General features: G+C 42.4%; 1 protein-coding gene across 21 annotated transcripts in view; it reads right to left on the reverse strand.

Annotated features, from left to right (window-relative positions):
* Window positions 1–18,948, reverse strand: part of LOC143208036 (disks large 1 tumor suppressor protein-like) — a 397,450-nt gene that overhangs the window by 89,335 nt on the left and 289,167 nt on the right. For all 21 annotated transcript variants that reach the window (XM_076422075.1, XM_076422079.1, XM_076422072.1 and 18 more), the window contains one exon: window positions 17,028–17,163. In XM_076422075.1, the coding sequence (XP_076278190.1) occupies window positions 17,028–17,163 (136 nt within the window). The remainder of the gene's footprint in view (window positions 1–17,027; window positions 17,164–18,948) is intronic.

The raw sequence follows: 18,948 nt of genomic DNA on the forward strand, positions 1-18,948 counted from the left end.
GCCTCTTCCAGTTCGCTGAACAAGCTGTCGGGGCGCAGTTATGCCCGAGCCAAATCAGGATCTGCTTGCTCGACGAGGGTTAATTTCGTTATCCGCCAAGTGTTTGTCCACTAGAGTCGTTGTCACGGAGCTGAACGAGCGTCGAGGTGCGAGCAGGATACGGCAGGCTCCGAGTTCGACGAAATTTTAACGTGATTCCACGTTGTTTGCGCACGGGCAGACAGCACGCGAGGCCGTGCGTTTCGCGGCACGGCCCAAGCGTCGATTCTATCTCGATAAACTCTTTGTCGAACCGTTTGAAATAACAAAACGTGTAACGAGTTCTGCGGTTTCCGCGGAAAACGAATCGATTGTTCCAGCCAGATAGCAATAAACGGGCGTCAAAGGATCCAACTGCGAGGGATCACGCGCAACAAGCATTTCGTTCGTTAGCACAACAATAACGCTTCAAAGAAAAATCCATGATGGGCCGGAGATATTGTTCTCGATGTATAGAATCGTCGAACGCGAAACTGTCCGGCAAAAAAAATAAAAATAAAAAATATTGTGGTCAAAGAAGTACAGTTCGGAGAATGTTTACACAGTACTCCAACTAATAGCGAATACATGCAGAAAGGACCTAACCCAAAGCGAGCAAAGAATGAGACCACTCTAGGATACGCCCTTACGATTTATGTTAAATACAGAGGAGTCTGTGTTTCTCTCTAGCAGCGCCGCGATAGGACCCTGCAAGTTGAAGATTAAATATTTTTTGGGGCCAAGACGGCGGGACATATCTCATTAATGATAATCCGAAGCTGACATTTTCTTGTTGATAAAGTTTAACTCTCGGACGAGAGCCGAGTTGTCTGCAACATTGTCCAACATGTTCCAGGAGCTGTGCTCTCCGGAGGGATAGACGGGGAACTTCTCCACGAGTAAACTTGTTTAATGAACGAGCAAGGAGTGTCTGTCCGCGGCCTGGCAAATCGTCGGCCAGCTATGGGAGCCGGCGTCAACGCGGAATTGCCGGGCAACGAGATTCCGCTAACTTCGCGCGAATCATAGTCGCCGAATGGATCTTTTCACCCCTGTGTCACAACCTGCGATGCCTCGTGTCTCTCGCAACTGCGCGAAACTTGCCTAATGCAATTTCAGCTCGGCTTGGGGTATCGGGAGGACGAGCGGGTCGTTGCGGAACGGTTATCTCGTAGCTCTCGGGTTGTTAACCATGTGTAAACGTTGGTTATTGTAATCGGAAATTGATGCTCGGATAAGGGCGACTCTTGCCCTTCTATTTTTCCGCTAACCTTTATGCCCTCTGTCGTCGATGGCGCAGAAAGCTGAGAAAGTTGAGGCGGAGAATGCACCGATGCGTTCGAGGGCATTCGCCTATGGAACAGTGAAATCTAGATGCTGTCTCGATATATGCGAAAACTTCGGGACCGACGTGCCACTTATATCGCGCACAGATAATGTTCTCCGATTTCGCTAACGTCGAACGTAGAAGAGAATAGCAGGTACACAAATTAAAGATGAAACTTGTTTTTTTTTCTGAGTAAAGCGATATCAAACACGACATGATTCACATTCTAAAAATAACATGATGAACTTTATTCGGATTCTGCGCGATTTTTATTGGTGTTATTGAAAGTGTGGCTGGACGAGCAGTACAATCAGGCAGGGGATGATCCTACACGTGAAAACCAGTTGAAAACAAGAAATTACACTTTTTCATTTGACGCCTCGTTTTCGAGAAAATCGAGTTTGAAAATGCAGCAAATACGCGCGCTGTTAGATAGGACGCGTCTGATCATGGCCAACCAATTCTACTTCCTACAGGTAATAGAGTCGTCTCTCGAAAACGAAGCGTTATTCAAGACAAAGAGATCTCTTCTCTCTCTTATACATAGTTTCAGTAATTGTAAAATAAACAACCGGTCATCTGACATCGTGATAGATTTAGTGTTAAAGAATTTTATTTGTGATTACGACGACAGAGAACCGTCGAGAACTAATTGTGTGCTGGCTACACCTATAATTTTCAATCAGTCGATCGCCTCTCCCGTACAATCAGATTCTTCGTCGAAACTAATCAGTCTTGATGCAACCACAGCTACAAGTCAATATACCCAGACCTCGGAATCAATATTCATTCAGAACTTCAACAGATCCCAATTGGAATTCAAATTCAAACATGTATTCATCTGAAACTCAAATAGTTTTGGTCGTATCTCGAACAACTTTCAACCAGTCTCGAACAACTTCAAATTACCAGGTAGTAATTTAAATACGTTCCTACACCTCGTGCCGGTTGCCCTATTATAATGGATGGTTTTTAATTACTTCAGCGCGTGTGAAATGTCGTTCCCATGCATTTCCAAAGTGAAATTTCCTATTTTCGTCGCCGCGCCCGGAGAATTTTCTCCGTGAATACCTCCTACGCTTCGAATCGACGGAAGGGAAATCGAAATAAAATACCGCGAACATCTTTTTAATCATCTTCCGTCAACGAGTTTTCATTTCTTCCCGTACTCCAATCGTTTTAAATGAAATAGATTGGCCTTTATAATTTTTTGCGTCTGTCAGATTAAAAAGGGACTTAATTGACTTTCCTCGTCCATAAGAAAATTGCGTGTAGTCACTTTTCAGCGTTAGAGAAAATACAGGAAACTACGAAATTAATAACATTCATAAAAGAAGGAACATTTTAAAATAATAATAAACGAAGTTGCACGACTGTATTCTGAACAACTGACTTTTTATTGTTACTCGAAAATTGTGTATTTAAAAGATTAAAAGGGGACTTAAAGTGAAGTCAGATTAAAAAGGGACTTAATTGACTTTCCTCGTCCATAAGAAAATTGCGTGTAGTCACTTTTCAGCGTTAGAGAAAATACAGGAAACTACGAAATTAATAACATTCATAAAAGAAGGAACATTTTAAAATAATAATAAACGAAGTTGCACGACTGTATTCTGAACAATTGATTTTTTATTGTTACTCGAAAAATGTGTATTTAGAAAATCCAAATGTTCTTTCAATATTATGATATTACTGCGTTGATAAGGTTCATATTTTATACCGAACCTAATATTTCATTATTTATAACGCACAGGCCAATTTTCAGAGAGATGTAACTCCGATATACGCCAATTATTTTCTCTTTATTTCGCCAATGAGATTATTAACCAGCCATCGGTGTTTATGTGACGTTTACGTTCTCCTTAAAGGTAGGAAGAAAATAGTCGGCGACAACGAGTCTGTAACCGCGTTGGAATGGAATCGTCAGCAGTAAAAGGATACCCGCGTGTCCTTTATTTCAGTAGGAGTGACTTTACGGGTTCACGGATACGTGCGGAACGTACAAAGCCGCGCGCGACCTTAATAAACGCGTAACCCTGCCGCAGTTTCAATTTTTACGATGTTTCGGTTTAGAGCGAGCCCAATAACAGCGCAGCAAGCGCCTGAATTATTCCCGGTTCCTTTAATCGCATCGCCACCGTGGAATGCTTAAATCGCGCCTTCGTCACAAGCTGCACGTCTCTATCTCGACGGAACACCGTTACCATGGCTTTTGAGTTACGTGAGCGAAGCACGAAACGTCGCTTCCCTCGGTTACCGTTCCGGGGATTATGCTTCCTGATATTTACTGAATTTTCTGGAATCTTGTATTTGTAACAGAACTTTACAAGTACGAACCATACAATTCTTTTTCTTTAGACTCGGAACTTCTTAAATTTTTTAATTATAATATATCTATAAATATAATATTCTATTATTTCTTTCTCTTCACATTCTAAATAAAATAGTTGTAAAAAGATTTGCTAGAAAGATTTTCTAGAAAATACGTATTTTGATTTTAAAACACACAACCTTCATGTAGCCAACCGAAATATATAGATTATTTGAAACCTTTTGTATTTAACATTTTTGCACAAATTCTAATTTTAAGACTATAAATTAATTATATTAGAGCGAGCACAGAATGGACGTTTAGAGAAATTTTGTAATATTTTTGGAGGAACATTGAAAGCTGAGAAGTGAAAGTTTCGACGATAGTAAAAGAATCATTCAATATTTCTGTTTCTTCAAAATTACTATAGCATATTTAATTTACAGACGCGATTCAAATAAATCTTGAGAAAGATCCAAACTAGGATCGAAACGTTGATTTTGTTTGACAATTAGCAAATTTTGCTTTATAATTCGTAATAAACGGTCGAACCGTTGCGCCGAAAACATTTAAAAATTTATTATCAGCAAATACGATCGATAGAAGAAACATATTTATAGTAAAAGAATGTCTGTGATGTGTTGCAACATAATAAATATTTCCACTTGACTGCTGATTTCTGTCTGGAAGAATTTTTTTCCCCGTTAGATTATTGAAACAGCTGCTTGTTCCGCGAGGATGGATCCGCCGCGATGCGGTGAGATCCTGAACTAGAAATATCTCGACGGGTCGGGCATCGCAAAGTGAAAAAGAATGGAGAGCGAGGGCTCACAGGGAAGCGCGGACGCCGGTGAATACGTCAGGAGCGGTTCGAGAGAAATTTCACGGCGTGAAACGTATTTAAACGGACGAGCCAGGAGAGGAACGAGAGGAGGAAGAAGTATGAACGTATCAAGCGTCAGAGAAGAAATTTTCATAGCTCATTACCGCGTGTCGACGCGTGCAAAGGGGGAAAAAGCGTGGGAGGACGGAATCGGGATGGAGGAGGCGGGAAAAGAAAGAAAATGACCATTCTTTGAAGTCGCGGGCCGAATCTACGGGGCCGCTTTTCAAATTATACCGGGGCGAAAATGCTCGAGACGAAACCGGATCCTTTCACGTGACAAAACCAGAATAACACTTAACAGGCGTGTTTATGGTGAAAAAGGGGATGCCGGGGAGCAGGGGAGGGTTTGCCAAGGGTTGCAGAGGGTGGGGGGACGAGTGACGGGGGTTGGAGAAATAGAGAAAGCGACCTGTCCGTGGCAAAGTTCTCATTTCGCGGGTATCAAAAGGGCCGCAGGTGGTGTCTGCGCTCGCCTTCTGCGCCATTGACAGGCCGGATCCTTTTGTTTCTCGCTATAAATCAATATCCACAGATTGCTGCTGTCGCGGCGTACGGCACCGTGACGTGGATTAAAACAAGGATGTTGATCTTTTCAGATAGCGAACGCTGACGAGACAGCGAAAAATTTCCAGCAACACGATCAACCTTCCTGAGTACGTCGGGGTTAGCTACTTTAGTCTGGCGAGTCAATCTTCTAGTTCTACAGGGAAGTAATTAACCCTCCAGGGAAGGACTGCTGCTTGTACCGACTATAATCAGTGTTTCAAAATTGATGATTGATGGATTGCAATGAATACATTGAAATCTTGAAGCAAGTTCTCAGTTTCGAGTATTACCTTACAAAAGGTGGAATGAGGAAAAAATTTTTCCTGATTAAAGGATTCCTTGCGGTAAAAGTAATGCGAAGATGTCATTAACACATCGAGCGCCAAGTAAAGTACCCATGAAAGACTAAGAAAATTGAAGTAATTCCCCTTGCGAGCCAGGAATCGGAAAAATCGCAGTTGATCTTGGGAACTGCACTTTCAACATTTTTAATATTTTATATTTTATTTTTTATTTTTCTCATTGTCCTGCCCTTGGGGATGGTCTATCTAAAGGATAATTATACTCCCTGCTGATTCGGAAGCGCAGAAGTAAGAATAAAATGACTAGCAGCTTGCATCGTGATCTGAAGATGACCGCAAGCGTCACAAACAGCTGTAACTTGGCAAGAAGCTCGTTACATTCTTTTCCTACTCTTTGTGGAAAGTTGTTGGCATAACTTCGAGCTAATTAATGAAGTATGCCGAGGACTTGCCGCAGCCAGAACCGAGAACTTTGACAGCGCTGTTGGGTACCAGTTTGAAGCCTCTTATCGGACAGGCGTGAAAATATGCACGCCGCTGACGGTGACCGTAAAGACTCGATGAAATTAATCTTTTCATGCTCTGCCGTTAATCACCTGGTACATATTTACAAGTATGGCACTTTCGCAGTCTATAATATGAAATTTCATTTCAGTGACGAATCTGGCTTAACATAGGGCTCAATGAGTCTTCAAAGACTTCTATAGTTCCTGTGACTCCAGTCGCTTTTCACTTTCGTACATCATAGATCCCGATCCCAGGGTAATCGAGCTCGAGTGGTTGATACTCAAAAGGCAGAAAAAGAGACGCAATCCCCGGTCTCAGGTAGCGGTCGATCGAAATTATCTCGCGGCGGTGATCCATCGCTCTCGGTCGCGCCTATAAACGCCGTTGGAGCATTTACCTGAGCTGCATATCAATGCCCCGGAATCAAGATTTATCGCCGGCTTCCGCGAAGACGCCACGAGTTTTCCGACACGTTTCACCGGCTCAGCCGAGTCACACTGAAAACATATTGATCTGCGGGACAGCGGGGAGAAGGCTCTTACAGAATGTCGTTGGCCGACGTGTATCGGCCGTTCAGGCTTAGACCGCTCGTAAGCAAGTTTGTTGCACCCGACCGAGGATTTTCACCGGCCGTATAAATAATTCCCGCTGACGTGGAACGTATATTCGATCACGCGGAGAGGTGAAATTGAAATTGGATGTAAGACGCAATTTTCGTAAAATAATGTCCAAGTAAAAATAACACCTCATCAATTGACAATTGTATGAGGGTCTCCGAAAAGACCTATGTCAGGTTTCCTAAATTTTATAGGAGCGCAATTTTGAACCCAAACGTGAATTGCAATAATAAAACCCATCTGAAAATGACATAGCCCCTTCTTCCATTGGAAAAAGACTGAAAACTGAGACTTTTCTTGAGGTTGATCTTTTCTAAATGTTAAAACAAATAAGTTCCGAATTGTTCTCCTATAAAATTTGAAAAACCTGACACCCCTTCTTATCCAAACACCGACACTCGAGAAATTCTTGATTGCAACTGGGCAAAAGAGGTGTTTCGGTGGTATCGGCCTAGTCTCTCGAAGATCGGTCTCGATCCACCGATTAGGAGCTCACTCGAGAGGAGATCTCCCGGAGACGAGGCAATTGTACGGCGGAGGACAAAGGTGTCCCGAAAGATCAGAAAATGAAACATCCTTCCTGTGGCTGGTGTAACGGTGGCTGGTCGCGTCGCCGACAACTGTGCCCGCTGCGGGCGCAAAGAGAAATGGCGAATGAAACCTCAGAGGAACTAGAGAGCCCCGGGAACAATAGGGCGATCCGGGTGTCGCGTTTAGAAAGGCGAGGGGTGCAGGGGTACAGGACGGGTCGCCGGATAAAAATTCGCCGGGCTTTTCTCCGGGGGAAGCCTGCAGAAAATCCTGGCCCGTTCAACCCGTCCGTATAATAGAGGATCATCTCGCGGCCGGGAAATCCATTATTCTTCGATGCAAAGTACCCTTTCCTTCGTAGAAATTGCTCGGTGTGAAACCGGCCTTAGTCCGAGCTACACATGCTCCCGCCCGGCTATTATTTCTCGCGATTTTAATGGAAAAATGCTTGCCCAAGAGACGGACATCATTTTCAAGCGAACCCTTTTTTCACCGTTGCTTCCTTGGGCCCTCACAAACTCCGGCGCTCTTCAATATTCATGAGGATGGCTCGTTAAACACTTTTGAATATATTAACCCCCCGGCAAAAGTCTCCATGGTACATATTTCTTTTCTTGTTTGTTGCAGGAACAATTCGAACGGATCGACTCGTCTCAAGAAGGAGTGCATCGAAAATTCTGATGCTAGGGGAAGCTTTATTTTATCAGAAAAGCTAATGTTCAGCTTTAAAATGTTGAAAATAACAGAAAATTTCTGTGGTTGAGATTATTTTTTATAAAACAATCCATGAAAGTTAGAATTTACACTGAGGAATGAGCTTCTTCATTCTTCAGAAAGTGATAGTAACCACCTTCCTTACTTAAAAAGAATAATCAGCAACGCAAATATACTAGTGAACTGAAAAAGTCCCATATTTTGTGTACACGAGGTTGTCATAACCCAGAGCAAACACGTTCAAATTTTAGAACCTGGGATAACTGAGGAGAACAGCAGGGTTTATGTGCCGAATAAAACGCGTCCGTGCTGGTTTTTGGTCGAGTCGAAATTTCTTTATCGACAGCTGCAAACAACAAAGTTTATGCTCCACTATTTCTCTATTGCAAACGTATAAATATTTATGACGCTTGCCACTAAGAATCAATAGTTCGTAGCGATGGCTCGAGGTTGTGCTGACGCAATTGTTAAGTTTCCCTTGTGGACAAAAAATCTGGGAACGGACGGCCTCGTACATCGAGGCTAATATCGGTTGACCTAAGCAAATCGGGCGCAATAAAAAACGGCTGCTGAAAGATCGGAATCGATTGCAACGAATCTGCATAGCCAGCCGACGAAACGAGGCTGATATCGTGCTGATTCCGCGACCCCGAAACACCGCTGACGTCACTGCTACGCGAAATCTGTCGTTCGCAAAACGCTGCTAAGCAATGCTTCATGATCGCGATTACTAATCGGCTCGCGGAGATTTTCTTTCGACGAGACAAGATCGAAAATTTCTGAACTTCTTGCTTTCCATAAAGATCTGAAGCTTAGAGACGACATACAAGACCCAGGCAATTTTTGTTTGCTTTAGCAAGTATGTTTTTATTCATCCATGTTTCTTCCCAGACTTCGAAACGCTTTTAATATGCACATTCTAGCATAACTCTCAGCTCGCATGTGTTTTGTCTTCTACGCCTGGAAAATACTTTATCGGGTGAACAGTAAAATATTCATAGAATGCCGTATCTAGCGAATACGACAATTCTAGTGATACTATAGTGTTATATTTGGACACAAAAGATAAAAAAAATTTTAATTAGATCACAAATTGTGAGTACTATAAGTGCACAATGTTTTTTAACCGAATGCTTCGGAAAAGGCCGAGCATCGAGCGAACTTTTTGATAAATCTCATAGTTTCGCCGTCAAATTGAAACGTTACGATCGAAAATTGACGATTTATTAAATAACGCGCGTGCCACATGTGTTGCATATCTGCGGTCGTTATATAATATTAAATTATAAAGAAAATGCAGCATTTAATGCGGATCGGGTAGTCGAACACCCCAGTACAATTAACGATTTTGTCAAAATGCAAATGCTTGTTTCGACCGGCTGATTGCCATGTCTGTTCCCCAAGCGGAGCATCAATCTCCGTGTCAATAAAGCCGGTTTGACGCGGCGTCGGTATGCTGTTGGGACTCCCCGTACACTGTGTGCTTCATCATATCGACTCGAACTTCTAATTAGAATTTTTATTTTGATCAAATGGAATTATCGAAAAAATCGAAACCAAGAAACAAATAGAAATATGCGCCGATTAATGAAAGTGATGTAACTCATGATGTAACATTTAATCGTCATTAAATAAAATAATTGTAACATCTTTCGACATAATTGTGTTTTATAGAACTTTTACTCATTTCGTCATTATCCAATGATTAACTGTGTTTACTTGTATCATTTTTGCTGTAAAAGGCTTATAAGTATGGCAAAGTTCACTATTGCAATCACGATCTCATATTTTGTACAAGATAAAATTAAGTTTATAATCGTTATACCTGGCATACACATAGTATGTGCTTACAAACTTCAAAGATGTAACTTCTACATGTATGTACTCTGTCCAAATGAGAACGATCAATATACATAAATTAGTGACACGAAGTTCGCGCTTCAGTCAAACGTAGCTTTCGCGAAACTAGCTATGTAATGCGTAGATTCAAGACTGATTTAATGAAGTCGAATTTGGACACGGTCTTGAAATTTGGAAAGAAGGATTGAATCATGGCGATCATATTCTATAAGCTGCATCAATTATCAATTATCCAGTTGATAGGAATGAGAGGTTAAGCCGCTTCGTGTTAATTAGCGCATCGTATCGATCGTAAGATCGGCTTCTAATAATCCAATCAGCTTGAAACACAGACGTCTGAGGCGGAAGACATTTAATCGGCATTCGGTATTATCTCGGTCGAAGATGCAACCAGATGCGAGCAAATAAATCTTTCGGTGGACCAGATCGATATGGACGATACCGCGTATTACGTAAGCGAAACCGTCGAAAGCCAGCTTGCTCGTGACCCGGGTCAGCTCTGACCTTGGCCTGCATTCAGGACTGCAGCTGCAGATGTACCTACACCAGTGCGCTGAGTGTCGCACACGTCCGAGAATGCACGCCTGTGTGTATACGTGCATTCCTCTTTGTCAAAAAAGGCTGGCTACTGCGCTCTTCACAATCTCGAAACTTATTTGATGCACCAGCTGCTTCCTTTTTCCCGTGAATCTCTTTATTACTTGCATGCATATAAATTGCAAACTTTTATGCACAATAAAAATTGTCATCATCGCAGAAATTTCCGTATTACTCGAATCACTTTAGCAAATAAAAAGAATTTTTTTAATCTTTCTATTTATATTCAAATTACACTCGTTATTGTCGGAAATGCATAAAATCTGCAGTCAAGCCATTATGCATGAACGATAAAAAAAGAGCAAACTTTTGTATACACCTAATAGTAGGACACGTTCGGGTTTGAAAATTATCAATGTAAGTTTAATGAGTCGAATCCGAAATCTTCTTAACAAGTTTCCTCCCGAGTTTGCTGACACAAGAATTCAAGGTCAATTATTTTTGAAGACACCTGTATAACGAAACACAAACATAGCCGAGGTTTTCCGAGTTTGTGGCAGCTGTGTCTGTGTGTGTTTCGAAGCGCACGCGTGTATGGATCGCTGGTGGTTGAGCCACTGCAACCGTGCCAAGAATTCGCCTCTCCTTTACCCTCTACCCTCTTCAAGGGGGTGAGGCTGACCTCAGAGCGAGGCGCCACTACTTCCTCAACTACCATGCAAACCCGCGGACAAGCTCTAACCGCTGACACGTACGGAAACTTCAGTGCTTCCGGTTCTAAGAAAATACTGTGTTCCATTCTCCAGCTACCATTCACGAAATATTTCCGATAAAATTGGGGATCGAAATGATCTTTTCTAGCCCATTAAACTTCCAACCAATGGAATAAGATTTATACTGGATGAGGAAAGATTCTGACTACATTGATTAATAAAACTGTTATTATAAAACAGGCACGGACTTTTGTAATCAGTCAATATAGACAGGGTGGACCTTTTAAATGATACTACCGCTGCCGGTCAAATGACCGGTCTTACATTTTTCATTTTGTAATTATTGAAATGATGACGTTGCTTACATGGAAAATGATTCGATAAATTTCTTTATCCAAGCACATATTGCAATAAAAATTGCACGAAATCTACATAAATAGAGCCTTGTCATTTTTGACAGCTGAAACATTTTAATCGCTTTCAGCATTCGGTAGTTTTAGTGTTAAGAGTATTATTTAAAAATAGGTGTTCCCTTTTTTTTTAATGTATCCTTACGTTGCATTTGGAAAAGTGTTTTAACAACTGTAGGTGTACAAAAATTTTAATTATATGCTGTGGCTCACCGTGGGGAATTTCTGCAATTAAATCCGTTATGTCCTGAAGGTATTCAAAGTAGCACTTTATAAGAAGATTAAAATGACACGAAGATTTAACAGTCAAAAACATCCTTTTTTCGTTAGATACGAATTGCGTTCATTCACTGGTAGGTGTTCATCCGGTGGACAAGTCAGCATATGTACTCCACAGTGCGCTGGTCGGAGAGCACAATCTGCGAGATAAACGACCAGTGGCCGTTCGAAAATCGTAATAAAGTCGAGACAAACGGAGAAAGAAACCGTGCCGGGTATTAAGGCGGAACGAAGAGGACGGGGGGCAATCGGAGGCAGGAGCGTTCTAGTGCTCAGGTGCGTCCAGGATTTATGAACGCGTTTAACGAGCTCGGCCGGCGGCGGATCTTTCACAGATACTGCAGGGGATTAGGAAACCATAATTCCCGATGATTAAACGCGAGTTATTTACCGAAGGGATTTGCCGGCGTGTCGCGCGCGAGCTTAATAACGCACCCGCGTTCATTTTGATTGCTGAGCGTAACCGGCTCCGACGCGGTGAAATTAAACCGCGTATCGGCAACGCACCAAGAAAAACATTCGATACCGCCGACTACGAAATCGTCGGACGGATTCTCGATAGATAACGCAGCTCGTACAAACATTGGAAATGTGTAACGTGAATGGAAATTCAACAAGTTGACGTCGAACGTACCCCGCAGTCCCGAAAATTCGGTTCCGCAGTACGTGTCGGGTCACTGGGCCAAGATACACGTACTCTTCTCTCCTCCTTGGTTGGGAACAAAAATTCAACTGCTATGAATGTCAGATGGACATGTGGTACATGAAGCTTTTGACCTGTATAGAGCAAGGACTTAATACCGGTTAAATTTTTATACCGGTATTACGTCGTATGATCTAATACCGGTATAATCTTGATACTGGTATTGGGTCATCATAATTATACCGGTAACCGATATGAATACCCCGGTATTTTTTCGGTTTCTTTCTGTCTTTTTTCGTATCCCGCGATACAACGAAGAGAGCTTTGAGACAGAGTTGTGCAGAATTACAATTGAATTACTCAAGGAATTATAATTACGGAGTAATTGAATTACATTGTAATTCAGTCATATTGAAATTTATAATTCAGATCTTCATTCTATTAAATTACAATGTAATTCGTAATTGCACACACAATTGGAGTACAATTATAAAATACTTTGTAATTAAATTACAATGTAATTCGTAATTGCAATTGGAGTACATTTATAAAATACTTTGTAATTAAATTACAATCGAATTCGTAATTGCAATTGAAGTATAATTATAAAATAGCGTTACGTATTATGAACGAGGACGAGGAATAGAAACTACGCCGCATAGACAGGAAACTAGTACATATATGAAAGAAAAACATAAAAATATATCGCACTTATTCAAAGTTCTGGGCTATAATTTGGAGAGCTGTATTTTAATTATATTGTAATTCAATTACACATCTGATTAGAATACATAGTAATTGAATTAATTGAAAGGTTTGAATTTAATTCAGTTACGACGTAGTTGAATTACTATATAATTGAAATACAATGTAATTCAATTGTGTAATTGAATTACAATGTAATTGAATTAGCACAACTCTGCTTTGAGACAATTTAATTTCTATTGCAATTGACCTTCAGTGTCCTCCGAATAGCTTCATGATAGGTCATTGTCGTTTTCCCCGGAGAAAAATCAGCGGAAGCGCGGGAAAATCAATTCGCCCGAAGAAAGGGGATGAGAGAGAGAGAGAGAGAGAGAGAGAGCACGGTAAATTGATATTTACTCGGGTTTGAAACTGCGATTCCCGTTACCTTAAAAAATCGCCCTGCAAAGGCTTCCTGCAAAGGGTTTCCGTTTTTGAACATTTTTTCCCTACCGTTTTCTCCATCTCGTTTGTACACTCGATACTTACTTTCAATCTCACAAGTACGCCCGCTTTTGTTCCGCTCTTCATTAATCCCAAGAACATTCTACTCGCGAGAACGAAAGAAACCGCGCGCAGAAGTTCCGGTCGGTCGACTACTAAATAATTATCCTAATTCCTCTTAAAGTTCAAGCGGTCGGTTAGGCGAAACGCGACGGGAGTTCACAGCCGGGGATAAATTACTGCCGCGGCATAATGGTTCCGGCTAATTTACGGGGGTAGAAATTAAAGTTTTTTGCGTACATTTGCGCCGATGCCCAAGCACCGTAATAACTCGTCTTCCGTGCCTCTCGCCCCCTTCTATTCTTTTCTTCCGGTTGCATCCCCCATTAATGGAGGATGCCCGGTGTAAACCGTCGAAACTGATGTTTTGGCAATTTATTAGTTAACCCAATCTACTCTTTTAATTACACTATCCTTTTAAAGATGGAATAACCCTTTAATAGTGTGCGCGCGTCTGTCTCTCGCCTTCTCCTTTTCGCGATAGAAACACGCGGAATGCCCGCGAGCGAAATCCAATTCTTCGACCGCATTATGAGGGGACGGGGCTCAAAACTTTACCCGGGAACGAGTCTGGATTGGGACAAAAGGAGTAACACCAAGGACGAGGGCGAGAACGAACGACGTCCTGCCCGGAGAAAGAGTGGAACGAACGAAGGATGAGCTAATTGCAGTTGTGACTGCTCGGAGAATTGCGCTGGGGCTAGCCACTGTTAAGTATAGCCGTAAATGGAGTACTTCATCAAGTACCGGCTCGCGGAAGTTTCGCCCACCTGCGGGCAAGGTGAGCCCTCCGGATGATGCTTTCGATATTTGGCTCGTCTAACGCGATAATACCGTCGGTGAAGCGCAAGCAGGTTCAGCAGAAAATTGAGTTTTGTGTCTTATTTCCGGGCAACTTATTCGAGCGCCCTATGAAAGAGATTTATGCAGATGCGTCGGCTAAATCGAAGATTGAAACGGTTCTGATAATGCGTTTAAAACTGTTTATTATTAAGGCTCGGACGTGAAGAACCTTTGTTCCGAGTCCGAGTAATTGTTTTAGAGAATCGATATTTGCAATTTGCGATTGTTTACAATAATACATTAACCCTTTGCACTCGGAGTTATTTTAACTCGAAAACTAAACTAAATTAAATAGACCAACTATATTCATGGAATATTTAATAAATATAAATAGCTGAATGCCTACGCTGTACACAAGCAAACACTTATCTTCGGACAGAGCTCCCGGTTCTGACAATCAAAAAACGAATTTCACAGTTCGGAATGGGTTTTCCGATTTGCTAAACAATATTTTAGACTCTTTGTGAGTCACCACTCGAGTGCTAAGGGTTAATACAATTTGTGGGTGCTCGGCAACTTGCGATCTCTGCTCGATGCCTGTATCAGCAACTAAATTCAGCATAGCCAATCGATAGCGCGGTCGCGATGCTATCCAAAAGTAAGCGGTTTACGATAACGCTTATTGAGGCCGACGGCAAGAGACGAAATCGGCCGGTACCGGCATAATGCAGATAATGTGCTTAATTAGAGTCCCTTACGAAGCCGTCCTTTGCGATATCGAAGTCAAACAGTGCCGGGTGCTGGTCGAATGCTCGAATTACAAGGTTCACTTGCGAAGCGTTGAAACCTCGGCTGTTTCTCCTCATGAAATCTCGGGGGTGTCCTGTTCTGCGGGGGTGTGCGTCGGAGGGCTGGAGTTCAATAGCGACCGGTAACGAAACCCGCAATTCGCGTGACGTTCCGCTGACCTTCTGTGCAAACCAACGACGGTGCAGCGTTGTTGTATCCGAAAGCAGGATGGCGGAACTGGACCGGGGTATCGCAAGGTAGAGAGTGAGAGAGGAAGAGAACGAGAGAGAGTGGGGGACACATAATGTGCCCGAACCAATCCTGTCCCTGGCAGGCAGGACCGATTCGATAAGCTCTTAATCCATCGGCAATTAGTCCGCGCAACCGACCCCCACCTGCCCCCCTGTGCCTCCTAAAGCTTTGGTCCCCTCGTAAACGATCGGTGTCTCTGTCTGTCTCCTCGAATCGCTCTCTCTCTACATTCCCCCTCTCTCTTTCTCTCCAATTGGCTAATTCAACAGTCCCTCCTGCGACTGTATAATTAACCACCGGTGGCTGGGGTGTGTTTATGCACGGAATGCGGTCGCTACTCGTGCACGATATTCACGGTCCGTCGACTCGGACAATGGCGGAAAGATACACTAGCTTATGTTTAAACAGTGCAGCATTTTTTCGGTGGCACTGCTGTTGGCGTTCTTCCTTCCGGCATTACCAGTCTGCTTCCGTACATTTTCCTCGGTGTTTTTCATTCTTTTTCAGGATCGGTTCAGCGTGTTTGAAAATAAACTTTTTCCAAGTCAATCGCGAGGAGGAAAATTCAAGTAGAAAAGTATTTCTTCTATTAATAATTTCAATAAGTCGAAAATAGTATAACACTGTTTTGAAATTCTTCCGTCTTCAATTGACACTACTCCAGAGTAGAGGTTTAGAAATTGTTTCCGAACACGGCTTATATTCGAAAATCTGAATGGTTAAAACTGTGAAAGCCTTGACTCTCTGAATCGCAAGTAGCACAGGTAGATAAAGAGGTCGGAAATGTTTTTGATTCGAACGAAATCGCAGATGTCCCGTTCGATAGCTTATCAAGAGGAAACGTTTTGTGCCGAGTCTCACCCCTCTGCCTTGATCGAGAGGGTAGTTATAAGGGAGAATCGGATTATCGGTTTTTGGTCCATTCCTGATAAGCTATCGAATAGAATATCGGCGGTTCAATTCGGTTCAAGGGCATTTTGACTCCCACATACAGTGACTCCTATTAATAATCAGACTAGGATAATAATCTTGCGAAGATTGTTTTTTTAACATTGGACCATACGACTTCAATTTTTTACAGAAGAACAATTAATTAGTTTACTACATGATGTGTGAAAAAAACTTCTTTAACACGTTCATGCCACGTGTACCACCGGTGGTACACGTTAAACTTGATCTTCAGGCCAAAAAAAAGGGCTTGGCACGGAACGTGTTAAATTGCAATTGGTCGGAATTGCAGAGCCAATAGCAATGATTGAAGCACAACGGATAAATGTTTACATAAAGGTAGGGGTTTCCTGCATCTCTGAATTGTTTGTCACGCGAGACTGAGACTCAACGTTCTTTGAACATTTGCGCCGCTTTAACGCGCTAGTTCTGCAAGAATCTCGGTCGTCATTGATCGGTTCAGGTGCGATCGCGAAGAATGAAAAAAAAACTACATAGAAAACCAGGAGGAAGCGACAGTCGAAGAAAAAGGGTGCGGAGCACGCGCGATATTCGGGTGATTTGTTTCAAAAGAAGTGTACGTGACATTCTGGCTTCTTATTTTCCGGGTGTTCGAAGGGGTTTTCGCGTGTCGAGAGAAAGATCGAAGACGGGAGTGGGACAGATAGAAGGCAGCGTTTCGTTCATTCGCGCCCGCGCTCTCGAAATAAAACGAAAAGAAGACTTCAAAAGAGCACAAGAGGGAACCAACAGCTACTCGCTACTTTTGCCGTAAAGAGGAGAAAGCATACTTCGAAAGAACTCACCGTGATACGTCCTCCTGAGAAACAGCTCGTGGCGTGGCCGCGCCGTGAAGAGCCAGTGAAGACGCGTGACGTGATTCTTGCGAGTACGGCAGAGTCGAGTTGTTCTCCAGTGCCGACACAGAACCATTTTGTTTTCCTGTTTACAACAGAGACAGACAAAAATGAGCACCGCCGATTCCAAAAGCTTTCCCGTTCTAGTTTCATCGTTTCCCCGCTGCGTCACAGTTTCCATTTTCAAAAAGATCGATTTTTGTATTTTTTAACACGAACTATCGTATGAGTCGAAATGACTTGCACCTGATTTGTTCTTTGAGAAATATTAAACTTATAAATATGTTTTTCTGAGAAATTTTTTTAGCGAACTTCTCTATTGAAGTACATATTTAAACAAAACTGGTACGAAACCTAAGCAAATGCAATTTTGTCCTGATTATAAGTCAATGTATGTCAATTACGTTTAGTACTCGGTAGTTCTAGTGTTAAAGTGTAAGTGTGGTAGAATCATCAGTGTAATGTTTTAAAATCGGTAGGAAATTATTTTTAGAAAATTGCTGCTCGGAAATTGACGAAATGGCCAATAAAATAATTTATACGCATTAGTCCGAATAAATAACGCCCCGTTAACACAGATTCTCCAATTAATCCGCTTAGGGTAAAGGCTCATTTTCTACCTGAACGTGCCATTATCGCTGATGATTATTTCACCGTATTGCCTGGAACGCAGGTGTGTACGTCCAAGCAACATAGTTTCTTGATTCCCTCACCCGAACCGAGAAATTCGATCCGAATTTCGATCAGCTATAAAAGTCGCTTTCAATAAATGCTCAAAAAATTCTTTTAGCAATCACTGTTATTACGAGAACGAGGAGAACTTCCTAACATTGTCGAACTACGTCTAATATTTGAGCAACCTTGGCCCAAATTGTCCAACGAAAATCGCCGGTGGCGTTCGCCCGAGGTGAAATTTTTCGAACGCCGCTGAAATTAGGCGAACTGTTAGTTCCGGGAGAATTGAAGAGGTCGCATAAATTCGAAAGCGGCGCGGGCCGCCCCGGCGTAATTAGATTTCGCAGGATCGAGTCTCTTTATAACGCAATTCGAACGTGAGGGACCGAGGCCGCGCGGTTTCCGCGGTTCCCGGGCTTTTCGGGTCGACGACGACATCGAGAAACGACCTGGTGCAGCCTCTGCGAGCCTGGAAGGAGTTTACGAGCACGACTTTATGACCGCGATGAATAAGTTACGCTCGATCGTCGAAGCGAGCAGGAAACCGGAGACTCGCGGAGAAGTCACGGAGATCAAAAATTCATTTCCACCGGCGGCCATGAGAAACCTCTGTTTATATCCACCGCGGGAGACGAACCGAGTGAAAGAATTACCGGTCGTTTATATTACAAAAGAATGGTAAATGTACGGGACATTTATTGCGTTTTAAGTGGCCCGTGTCTCCTCTCCTCTCGTAATTTCTCAATTAATCAAAATTTGAATTCGTTTCCAGAAATAAGCGTTTCCTGAAGTAGTTCTTTCATATCTTCAGTGAAATGCAAAGAAACACTTGCAATCTTTCGCACACAGGGTGTCTCGGAACGGGTGGTACAAACAAGCACGAAGTGATTCCATTTGCAAGAATAAGTCCACAAACCGAATAACATTTTTCGGTGGATATTCGGTTTTGCACAAAAACGAATTTAAAAGTTCGACAGATTCGCGTGTCCCGGTAATCACACAAGGAATAGAATTGGTTCGTCATGATTGGACTCGTCGGCCAATTCCGATTCAACAGCACGCGTGACCGACGAATATTCAAAAAATGTAATTCGTTTGTTGTTTTTTACTTAATTCTGCAAATAAAATCCCTGGAAGCCCGAAACTATTCTGCGTCTACGAAAATATGAAACAGTACCTAACGGTTGTAATTTTG

Source organism: Lasioglossum baleicum, chromosome 4 (assembly GCF_051020765.1).
Source record: "Lasioglossum baleicum chromosome 4, iyLasBale1, whole genome shotgun sequence".
NCBI classification, from domain to species: domain Eukaryota; kingdom Metazoa; phylum Arthropoda; class Insecta; order Hymenoptera; family Halictidae; genus Lasioglossum; species Lasioglossum baleicum.